The sequence below is a fragment of the Molossus molossus genome, unplaced genomic scaffold, assembly GCF_014108415.1.
Source record: "Molossus molossus isolate mMolMol1 unplaced genomic scaffold, mMolMol1.p scaffold_m16_p_1, whole genome shotgun sequence".
NCBI lineage: Eukaryota > Metazoa > Chordata > Mammalia > Chiroptera > Molossidae > Molossus > Molossus molossus.
The window spans coordinates 212,785,672-212,797,993 of NW_023425344.1; the positions used below are offsets into that span (position 1 = coordinate 212,785,672).

Genomic DNA, 12,322 nt, shown 5'->3' on the forward strand with positions numbered 1-12,322 from the left:
GGTGGTGAAGGATTTCAGAAGCGGTGAGTGACAGATGTCCTCTCTATCACCACTGTGCCACTTTCAAATGTCTGCCTCCTGCCAGAGATATTTGTGGGCTCTCATGCTCTGTACTGCTCTAAGCACGATGAAAGTGCAGACGGGGTCTCCTACATCTCCACACGTCAGTTCCTGGACCAGGTCTTGCCTGTAGGAAGAAAGTGCTCGGTGGATATGTTTAATTACTTGCCAAAGTCACTTACTTTCAAAGTTAAGGCTCTTCTTGGACTTAAATATATATATAAAGTGTGTGTCTTTCCATGTGCTCTCCTCTTATGCAACTTTTTCTGAATAAAATGGTCTTAGTTCCAGGTGGGAAAAAGGTAATGACAAGCCCATAATTTAATAGAATCTCATGCTTTCAGGAAATTTTGTGAATTAGGGAGATAGAACGCACCCCCCCCAAAAAAACCCCCAAAAAACAGAAGAAACAGAACATGGACAAATATGTTTTAATTAAAAAATTTATTATGATTATTTACACCAGTTCCTTGATAAGCATATAAATGTAAACTTTTCTTGTTGGCATTATTTCACATATGACTTATCCAAACTCAGAGTTAATACTGCTGTGTGAGTATACAGGTAGTGAGAAAATTGTATTATATTCACAGAATATACAGACACGTGCATTCGAACTGTGTCCCTCCTTAAGCCAGCGGGATGGACACTGCCCCGTTGACCCGGCTTCTGCTTCGCAGGTGCACGCTGGAGTCGGTGATGTCATCCACATGCTCCTCACTCTTCTTCTCCTTCAGGCTGTTGATGAACCTCAGGGTAATTTCATCCCACTCCTCCGGCAAGAGCATCAGCAGAAACCCGATGCAGATGATGATGGTAGCAGCCAGGCGCACGACGTTGAATATCACCTCCTGCTTCAGGAGATCCACAGCTAAGTAAGAAACAGCGGGTCAGTCACCATCTACGACTGTTTACATAGCTTTTTTTTTTTTTGGTAAACAAGTGACCAAAGTCAATGCTACTTCTAGAGATTTCCAAAGGTCTTCCTTGCTGTTTCAAGTTCATCTTTCCTTTTTCTATACCGCTCTCTGTGACATTCCTTTCATTCACTTTGCGTCCTTATCTCGGAATCATACGTCTCCTTCCAGGGCCCTGTGATCCGGTTTAACTGCCTCAGCAGCCTCACTTCTCAGGGCTTTTCCTCGGCACCCCTCACGCTCCCCCAGTTTCACTGGACCCCTGAAGAGTTTTCAAATGAGCCAAGCCTGTCCATGTCTAGGTCTTTGCACATGCTGTTCTTTTAAACTTTTTCAATTGAGGCAAAATTCACATAACGTAAATTAACCATTTTAAAGTGAATTTAGTGGCATTCAGTACATTCGTCATGTTGTACAACCATCATCTCTGTCTGCTTCCAAAAGATCTCTATCCCTTTAAAATAAAACCTGGAATCCTTTAAGCAGCCCCTGCCCTACCCCCCAGCGCCTGGCAACCACCAATCTACTGCTTGTTTCTATGGATTTACTTATTCTGGATATTTCATATAAATGGAGTCACTCTCTCTCTGTGTGACCTTTTGTGTCTGGCTTCTTTCACTGAGCACAATGTTTTTGAGGTTCATTCATGTTGTAGCATGTATTCATGCTTCCCCCCTATTTATGGCTGAATAATATCCAATTGTATGTGTCATGATTTGTTTATCCATTCACTTGTTAATGGACATTTGGGTGTTTCCACCTCGGGCCATTGGGAATAGCACTGCTATTTACATTCATGTACAATAATCTTTTTGAGTTTCTGTTTTCAATTTGGGGGTTATGGACATAGTAGTGGAATTGTTGGGCATACATAATTGTTGTTCTTTCTCTGTGGAATGCCTTTCCCTCCTCATACCCACTCCATCCAGCTAAACCCTCCCTCAGATCTTTTTGTTTAGGCTTCTTGCAGGAAACCTTGGTTGTCCCTCTGTGAGCTGTCAGCATTCAGTCCATACCTCCATCAAAGCGCTTCTCTCTCTACATTGTATTTACTCAGTGCCTTTAGTCTCCCTCTCTATAGTCCCGAAAGCAGGGACTGTGCCTAACTCAGGATCCATCACCAAAGCTATCACACTTCCTGGCATACACTAAGTGCTCAGAAATTATTTGTTGAATGAATGACTCCATGGATGAATGAATAAACTTTCTTGGCAACTCCACTCCTCCCTGATATTCTTTTCCTCTGATTATCTTATAGTCCTTGGAGTATGTTACACAATTTGACATTTAATAATAAATTACTTTGTAGAGTTCTTAAGTTATTTCATGTATGATGGTCTTATTTTCCAAATATAGATGTGAGCTTCTTAAGGGACCAGCAATATCATTTTCCCCTGGCACACACTAAGTGCTCAGTAAACATTGCCTGACTGTCCCGAGACAAAGACAGAAGGCTACCAAGGCTTGGAATCAGAGTTTTAACGTTAGATAACTGTACAGCCATCCAGATAACCCACTTCCATGACTTGTTCCACTGACAGACTTCATTAGAAAGATTATCTTAGAAAAATAGCTTCTCCTCTTGTCCCTAAAGAGAATCAAATTGCTTTTCTTCTAGATCTCTCCCAGAGGGCCATCTGCTGTGCCCCCAGAGAAGCTTCTGCAGCTCCCCATGGATAGGCTGATGGGGAACCAACACCCTGTGCATTTCCTGCACTTTCATTAGTGACGTGTGCTTGGAGCCCTATGCTGGGATGCCTTTTGTTTCCATAGGACTTCCTCTAAAAATACCACAAAATTAGGTTGTCAGGGAGATTACATGAAATCCAAATGATACATTTGGTATTTAATTCTAAAAGCACAACCAAGGAAACACCCTGTTTGTAGCTGCAAATTTTAAATCTGTCTCACAGTTATTCTGTTGTCTGCCACTTCATGATATTTAAAAACATCTTCCCAGGCAAGGGACATAATTCACAGTTGTTCAAAGAAACAACTCAGCGTGTGAAACAAACACGAGCAGGAGACTTACTGTGCGCATGTCAAATCGTACCCGTACCTGCGTTTCCAGGGACGCTGAGCAACGTCCCGATGGAGATCAGGATTGGGTATGTCAGCACCACGCCGACATTCACCAGGATGTTGAAGACTGTAAAACAAAGGAGGATGTTGAGGATAATGGAGGATGAAGGGAAATTGATATGCTGGGTGCTTTCCTTCCTAACAAAAGAATCAATGCCTTGCTAAACATGCCTCTTAAATGGTCTGCTCCTTTGCTCAATTAATCCTCTAATTTTGAAGATGGATGCATGCATATCTCACCTGAAGAAATCTTTTTTTTTTCCCTCCTTTGCCACTCTGGCTGCCCAATCTCTTGCCAATTGGCCGGCAAAAGGTGTATGGAGAAAATGCAAAGAGGTGAAATAATCAATGACTATGCTGTGATACTACACCCAGTGGAGTGTGGAGACCAAGGTGCGTGGTGAACCAGTGTCCAGCCGCAGGGTGGCACCCAGCCGGGGCAGGCTTGCTCAGGAGCGTGTTAGACGTGTCTAGGGCTGCAGGTTGGAGGAGGGCTACTTTGCAGCCAGCTGGAGATCATGTACATACAGATGGGGCCACGAGTCCGTGAAGTTTTTATTGTTCCCAGTTAGACTGGTTTTGGCCCGGAAATTATTTAGACACTTTTCATTAGGATGTTTGGTCTTATGGAAACACTACTATTAATTTCTACTAACTTAGCAGAGGTTATGACAGGTCATAACCACATCTGTTGACCTTCAAAAGTAGAATTCAGAAGACCAACTATTAGTGTTTTATTATTTTCTTGAATCATTTCCTGTCGTGCTTAAGACTTCCCCTTAGGGACCTCCCCTTAGGGGTAGAAAAAGAAGACCCAATGCCTATGGGGGAAGAAAATACGCTCCCCCTTCTTCCCCACCTAAGAATTACAAAACTGCTTTGGATTATGTCACCTTGATAAAGAAAATCAAGTGAGGGTTGGCAGGTGTCCTTCAGGTCAAGTCTTGTGGGTAAATGTCGAGTGGGCAGAGGGGCTGTCTTAGGTGGCATGAGGACAGAGGAGCAGAGTGCAAATGATCTGATTCTGAGTAAAGAGACACGAGTCGTTGGGTGGGGGGTGCTCAGCTGCTTGGCCAGAGAAGAGCAAGCCTGTTAAGTTTATGGCTCCTCTCGTATCAACTCCCAGCAGCAGCTCAGCTGGAAAGTGGGAGCCACCTGCTTGCCCCCGTGAGGCAGACAGCCTCCATGTTACAGGGAGTTGGGAGAAAGAATATTACAGAGTCCAGGTGACTTTTTCTTCCTTATCGACTAAGTACCGCCTACTTGGCCGAGCCACCAAGCCCAGTCTGCCTTCTTGCCTTGCATCATGAGGACCTGCTCTGTCAGTCACTCTCTACATGCAGCTAGGGTGGGCTGTTTAAAATGCAGATTTGAGCCTGTCTGGGTACCAGGTCCTCCATAACCTGCTTCCCCCCTGCATGTCCTCTCCTTCCTTTCCTTCCTCCCTCCCTCCCTCCCCATTCCCCCTGCGCCTGCTGCCCCGGCCATTTTGAACCACTTTGAGTTCCCTGAATGAGTGTCCCGCTCTCCCCCTGCCTGACCCATGGTGGCGCCCTTGGAACACAATGCACAGTACATCGTGAAGGACGAGGAGGCTGCTTGAAGACCAGTGGTGACCAGAGTGGCCTGGACCTCCGCCCACACTTTAGCTAACAGGAGGCACATCAGGCGGAGAACTCTGATCTAATCAAGGATAGCCCGCAAAGAACCTTCCAAACATTCAATAAGCCAGACCAGTGTTAGATAAGTTTGGGACAGAGGTACCCAAGGGACTAATCTAATATGCTAATTGAACTATCTAAGGAAAGGTCAAGTGCCAAGGGAATGAAAAGCCTGGGGCCACTCACCCAGCCACATCCCCGCCATCCCGCAGAGACAGCCCCAGGGCAGCGCTGCGAAGGAGGCCCAGTGCTCCACCTTGGTGAAATACAGGACGACTGGGGTGAAGGAGATGAAGACTAGATTGAAGAAACCCAACGTGGAGACAAAGTGTGCCCCTTCTCCAAAGTTGGCACTTCCGAGAAACATCTTAAACAAAACCTGGAATGGAAAAGAAACTCTTAAGCCACGGAGTCGGAGACTTTGCTGCATCAGAAAGGCGAGTTCTATTCACCTACACAGGGCACGACCTGGCCCAGGGTTCACCCTCTGTGCCTTCTTCCCCGCCATCTCCATGGCATCTAACATGCTGCTGAGAAAAGGGATTAAAATGCTCCAGAGCCTTCATAGGAAACAGCAAATGTTATAAAACAAGTTCCTCGCGGTGCTAGAAACCACAGTTACGTGCTGCTATCAGTGATGGTGTAAGATGAATAGCAAATGAAGGCAGAGAAACCCAGAACTATCTTCTTGATGGAGTCGCCATCAATTCTTCCCTGCAAGCATGGGATTCATGTCATTTATTTTGACAGATACTGAAAACCCTATTGGACAGAGAGAGCCTGTCATTATGTGTTGAGAGAAGCAATGGTGCTTTGGATTTATATGTACTTTTCTCTCAGAGCTTAAAGTATTTTCACAAACACTATATTTATTCTCCAGATTAAAATTTCTTTTTTTCCCCCTGGATTATAAATCTGTGTACCGAGAAAGATGGCAAGGCAGCATAGATGGCTAACTGAAGTCACACATCAGGCTGGGAACCAGGACTCTAGTCTATGTTTCTGGGCTTTTTAACCCTTCTGCTTCCTTTCTTAATCCTCAGACAGCAAAGAGTAGAGCAAATATTTTCTATGGTGCACATGTAATTTTGTGCATGTCAGCAAATGCCACCACTCCCAGAATGACTCCGTCTGGAGCATGGTCAGGAGAAACCTATTGATCAGACAGCCATCCTGGTCACATAGCAATGCCAGACTTTGCTTTGAATTTCGACTAAACTTTTTCTTTTTTTTCCTTTCGAGAGACTTAATCAAGAGACCTTGATCACGTGCTAGCCTTTGGTCACAGCGGACATCTCAGTGGAATCTCAGTTGGGGGCAACTTAGACACTAATGGGAATTGAGTGGACACTTGTCAACTTTGTCACACAGAATCAACGGGCCGGGAAATGTCAGTATGGAAATAGATGCGGTGTCCTCGGAGCCGTGGTGCTGGTGAAAAATCAGAACAGGCATCCAGGAGAGTTGCAAAGGGCATTTTCTGCCTTTCAGAGAGAATTTTCTCATTGAAACACCAAGAGAGATGAAAGTGAGACAGTCCTTTAGCTACATCCAGAAAGTTGGCTCTGAAATGAGGAGCTTCTGGGGATAACCGTTTAGATCTGCTCTTAGTCCTCACTTCTGAAGTTAAGGGCAATGACTCTGGATAGGATCTTCATCGATGCCAGGCAGCTCCAGGGGAGAATGTTCAGTACACAGTGCCGACCCAGAGCATCCTTCAGAGAGGAAAAGAGACTCTTCAGTTTGCTAATAACATGAGCTTCTGTGGCATGGAGTTAACATGTAGAAAAGGTAACCTCTCAAAAGATGGCTTATTATTTTTAACACCTCAGTTGGAGTTAAAATCAAATAGGTAGTTCAACTAAAGAAACATAAAGAGAAGAGAGGTCGAAGCCCCCTGCTACAACTGGTGGATGGTTTGGGAGGGGTGGAGCCATGGAGAAAGGGCTTTCGAGTGGCAGTCCAAGTTTTCAGCTTGGCTCTATCATTTCCTGGTTGTATGCCTTGGGCAAGTAACTTAGTGTTTCAAAGCCTCAGGTTCCTCATCTGTCATTCAAACAATATTAACACACCAAATGTAAAGAAATACAATTTTTGATGTCTCCATATCCCAGAGAAAGCAATTGAAGACTTCATGGAAGCTGTTAAATGCTTCCTCAAACCCAGTGCCCCCTTTGAAGCTGGGGAAAAGCACCTCTGTCTCCTAGGGCATTAACACAGGTGACATTTTCTGGCCAGTGCCCAGCATGTAGCAAGTACTCAGTAAGTGGTACTTACCATTAAACCATCTTCACTTTTTTCCAGTCAAGATTTTCTTTGTCCTTCCTTACTTTATTATTGAAGTCTACGCTACCAATGACAACTGGCTGCATAAGAAAGTGCACACATACCTTATACAGTGCAGATGTAGAGGCTGAGCCCACGGCAAATGCCACTCCTATGATGGAGTCAGCGTGGAAATTATCCGCGTACGCCATCATGACAATGCCCGTAATCGCCATTATTGTGGCAACTATCTGTCGAATAGAATGCAAAGAAATAAAAAACAACGGATGACTCCATATCCCGGAGCGAGCAGCTGAAGACTTCTGCTAAGTGCTCTCTCAAACCCAGTGACCTCTGTACATCGCTGATCAGTTGTAGAAGGGTCAGTATTAGCAAGAAATCAGTATACTCATGAGACATCCAGGCAGAGACTATAAAAGCTGCTCACTTTCAAATTAAGGGCTAATGATTTTAGTGTAATTTTTTTTTTTAGTTCAACTTCCTGGAGATTTATACCCATATTGGTAAAATAAAGTTAATAGGAAATCAGTTCTAAGCCTTTTCATCAATACTGTATTATTTTTCTTCAAATATTTTAGCATACATTTTAATCACTCCTTGGATCGATGCATGTTTCTGAAGACCTCCACAAAACCAGAACTTGATTAGGGAGACATTATATTGATGCAGCTAAGAGGTAACATATGGCAAAGGGAAAAAAAGAAAGTGAATCATATCATGATGATTTATAAGGAGCAAACTTGCACTGGCACTTGGAATGTCAAATGGAGGCCGGTTCTTCCTTTTGTTTTCATGCAAATTAAACCACAGAAAGATACTTTTATTTAATTATTCTAGAGCATTAATTGCATACAGTGAAATGTTTATAATTTGATTGCAATCATAATGCTTTACTGTAAATTGATATGATGCTTGGTATATTTAACACAGGAGTCCACCCCTTTGTGGAATGCTGATTTACATCTGTTTCTTTCCTTGTCTTAAACTTGAGCAATTCAGACATTTCAAAGTTGTCTCACCAACTTTACAACCAATATGCAACTTTGTGAGAAATTTAAGCACGTGGCGATTAATTTTATTAAGCTTCAGTTCTGAGTATTCCCAAGGAAATCAATTCCTCTGTGGACAGCTTATTGACATGTGATTTTTTTTTCCCCTTTTGAACATGATTAATGAATTATTTATTACAACAAAATGTAGGTCTTTAACATGTAACTGTAGACTTGCTCAGGACCAATACAATGTATATTTATAATGACACGCATCATTCAGATGCTGAGAAGCAATTCCTTTGTTAATGACCACCAAAAGCAAGTGCACAGTGGGTATCAGAGCCAGCTCCGTACTAAAGCATCCTTTATGGAAAACAGCGGGAGAACTTGAGAATAGATGCTGACATGCCAACAGTGAAAATCTGTCTTCATCAAGTGTTATCCAGGAGGTTGCCTGATGGGAGGTGTTTCTCTTGCTGAGTGAATATCATGTTTCTGAAGCTGCCAGGCATGTGTTCTAGTTAGACTGTGCCTCAAACTATAGGGAATAGAATTTAATACACACACCATGAGGTGTCAAGGAAATGTTCCAAACAAGAAGCAATAGACTCATAAATAAACATGGTGAGGGGGTTATTTAGGCCTGGAAATTCAGTGAGGGCTATCATTTTTGCTGATTTGCGGATTTACAGTTCATCCAGGGATTTTAAACAATTCTTTGGGCAGTCTGATTTCAGAGAATGAAAAGGCACATTAGACACCGGTGTTTTCTGATTTGTCTTGTGTTTAAATAATGTCCATGGGTTAAAGAGTTCAGGTGCACACCTACATCTCCCTCATAAGACCGAACTCATAGGAGAATGAATTTGAATTAATATTTGTTTTTTGTTTTTTCTTGGCTAGGCATCAGTTGTATTTTCTTTGTCAAATAAACAAAACAGGGCTAAAAGAACACAGTGTTAATCCTAATGGACTTTAACATGATGTGCTGTTCCATATTTAAAATAATTACAAGTATTCTATGATACATAATTCTGGGTTTAGGGAATTATGAAAACAAACAGCCCATACAAACAAACAAACAAAAAGCAAAAAAATCACTATCTAGAAAGGGATGAATATTTAATACTATTATCCCCAGGATCTGACTGTGGTTGGAAACTATTCTTTTTCTGAGTCATCCATTAGTAAAAATATGTATGCATACCATTACTGTCATAAATTTTCTCAAGATGGGAATTAGGTGTGGACAAAGATTATATAATTTTATAGCAATTCGAAGTTAGAACCATGGTGACCTCTTCAAAGTCTCCATTACACTTTATATTCAAGTGCTTGTGAAAATATTAGCCTGGACCACTTAAATTGACAGGCCAATTACAGCAGTGTCTCTTTCAATTGCCTTCATGAAGAGAAGCAGTTTTCACTTCAGGGGGTCAGACAGCGCTGTTCAGTTCTAAAAACATGAAAATCTGAATATGTGAGATGTTAGAAAAACTCCTCTCTATGGTATGAACAGTCGTTTATAGGTTAATAATGTATAGCTTATATAGGTTTCCTGGGGAGAAAGTTAAATTATTTTCCACATTTTTATTTAAATTTCACAACTATCTGATAAAATGAGTTCTCTAAGGCCATGTTTTAAGATATTGCCAATATTTTTCTTATCTGTGGAGTTGGAACTAGGGGAAGGGATCTCAGCTTATCTAGGAAATGCAGGAAAGTGCTGGGTGGAAGTCTTTGGAGTGCCGTTGGATGGTCCCCGAGTGGCACTGCTGGGCTCCATTGGTTCATTGAAAGTAAATACTCTTCAAATTTCCAGAGAACAAACAACCCAAGCACAGATCTGAGTCACAGGCATTTTCAGAATTAATCAGCCATTAAGGAAAAATTAATGGTTTGTTCTTCTTCACAGAAAAGCACAAAATGAGTCTTCTTGGGCTCGGGACATGGGAAATGTGCCCGCAGTGCCTTCACCGTGGTGTCAGAAGTGCTCCTACGCGCACATCCATGCGGCGAAACCAAGTGCTGCTCTGAGCATGTCAGTCCGCACATGAAGGACCCTGTGCAGAAAAGGAACCGTCTCCTGGTGCCACTTGCTCGACTTCCCCAAAACTCGGCTCTCCTCATGACCGATTCCAGTTCCAGCCCCAACCAGAGGTGACTAACTAAGATGGAAATCCCACCACTACCATTACCTGAATCTATTTGGTGTGAGAAGGTTGGTAACTGGTGACCATAAAACTGACAATGCCTCATTCGTAACTTTCTGATCCCCTTGGTCCTCTCACACCATGACGAGCCCACTATCCTAGTATGCCACGTGAGCGACATCACCTCCCGAGACAGCTACCTTCTTTTGCAGGCTCAGCCCCCAAAACCCTCCACATCAACTTTGGGGGCCAATGGCAGGGACCACGGGGCTGTTCGAGCCCGTTCCTGAAGTCCAAGGAAGGCCAGAAAGGTAAACATTTGGTTATTCCACTGTGCTGTGGACCACCTGTGACCCTCCAGGAAAGCTAGTTTCTTTTGCTTCTCAAGAAATTAGTTTGAACAGATAAAAGGTAGAGAAGCATCTGTTGTTTGGCTGATTTTGTCTTCTTGTATCACCATTTTTGTTTTTTCTTCTTTTCCCTTTGTGGCTGAGGCCCTCAAAAATCACAAGGGTCAGGCCCTCTTCTGGGTCTCATTATATTCACTGTGTTTCCCCTTGAAAAAATGGTTTCCAGAATTATTATTCGCATAACAGTATCAGCTCTTCTAGGGTTCAGGATATTGAGGTCAACCTTTAATTGCTTCTATTTCTGTTTGTATCCCCAACATCTTTCCTTAATCTTCCATGTGGTCAACTCTGTTTCTGAAGTTGGGTGGAGCATTGGGAGCGTTACTGGCTCACAGTGGATCCTTGTCCCAAGCCTACAGCAGCCTCGAAAGTGGAAGACCTCCAAAGGCCCTGCCAGTAGCTGTCCTTAAGTTCAAGACTAACGGTCAGCAGCTGAAGGTGGGATATTCATAACGCTCAGCCAGTGAGAACCGCTCTGATGATCATCCTATTCTCTCTGAGCAGATTTATACAGAGTCTCTTTTCAAGGAACCATGGCTGTTCAGAATCCTAAAACTTGTTTACATGTTACATTTAAGATTTCATGAAGAAGAACCACCAGTGAAGTTGGTCAGGATTTGAAGTGAGAGAAATGAAAGAGGTGGGCCTTCTCTAGCTGTCCCGGTACTGTGTGTGAGAGGTGGAGGGTGGGACTGGACAACACCAAGGGGTGCGGAGCTTCATACCGAGATTCCCCCCGCCCTGTCCCCTGCTGCACATACACATCTATTTGTATATGAGTAAATCCTTCTGAGAATGATCACAGTGGGAGACTAAGGTAGAGAAGAGAGAAAGAAATGCCAGAAGGAAAGACTGAAGAGTGTGTGGGGGTGTACGGTGGACCTATTGCCTACACCTTGAAGAAGGGGTTATGGATTTTTTGTGGGCATAACATTGGAGCCATTACCATTGAGCTTCCTCCCCCCCTGTATTTATAAATCATTCTTCTGCCAGGAGGGCCCTGAAAAGGATGCGTCTCGCTACCCATCCTGCACTGCCTCTTCCAGGAACCATCAAGTCTGGAGAGAGGATTCTGTACTACACCCGAATGAAAAGTTACTGCATAAATGTCAACCTAAGGCAAGATAAAAACGAAAGGTCATCTTGAATCTTATCTGAAAGAGTAATATTGGCACAAATCAGTAGCAGCTTAGCTCCGGTGTCCTGATTTAGAGCACTCTGGAGCCCAGTTTGAACGCCCAGAAGTGCAGTTTGAGCAATGAAAAATCCACTTTAACTGACATTCTCCAGCTGGTTCTTGGTGGATGTAGGAAAATCTCCAAAAGAGCCACAGTTTGGGAAGTTAACTGCATAGGGATCCAATTATAGCTAGAAAATAGGTGGATGCCAAGCTAAAGGAACATGAATTCATGTCCTAAAGCTGCTCATAATACTGGGGTCTGCCGAACCTTTCGCTACCCGTCACTTTTCTTCCTATGTTCAAGGAAATTTAACAACTGAAAGAAAAAACTCAATTAATAATATAAAAAATACGGGAAGGACAAGATCTGAAAGAAAGGGTTTCAACTTTCTAGCCTGACATGTACTTTTCATTGGTGTGAAATAGATACCAGCGGCAGAGAAGAAAACCCCAGCTAATGGCTCGTTTTCTTTGAGGAAAACCCTTTTTCATTAAGGTGGACTCTCTGCTTCTCATGAATTGAAGAACTCTAGCTCCCCAGACAAGATCTTGGAGGTGGGAAAACACCCATTCTCAAAGCT

At 43.1% G+C, this 12,322-nt stretch overlaps 1 protein-coding gene across 2 annotated transcripts in view; it reads right to left on the reverse strand.

Moving 5' to 3' along the window:
• Positions 1 to 474: 474 nt before the first annotated feature.
• SLC35F4 (solute carrier family 35 member F4) overlaps positions 475 to 12,322 on the reverse strand; it is a 208,093-nt gene continuing 196,245 nt past the window's right edge. The window contains exons 5-8 of one of the 2 annotated variants that reach the window (XM_036275796.1): positions 7,111 to 7,236; positions 4,907 to 5,099; positions 3,037 to 3,126; positions 475 to 931 (exon numbers count right to left, since the gene is read on the reverse strand). In XM_036275796.1, the coding sequence (XP_036131689.1) occupies positions 690 to 931; positions 3,037 to 3,126; positions 4,907 to 5,099; positions 7,111 to 7,236 (651 nt within the window). In that variant the 3' untranslated portion in view covers positions 475 to 689. The remainder of the gene's footprint in view (positions 932 to 3,036; positions 3,127 to 4,906; positions 5,100 to 7,110; positions 7,237 to 12,322) is intronic. The other variant, XM_036275805.1, reaches the window with a different exon arrangement.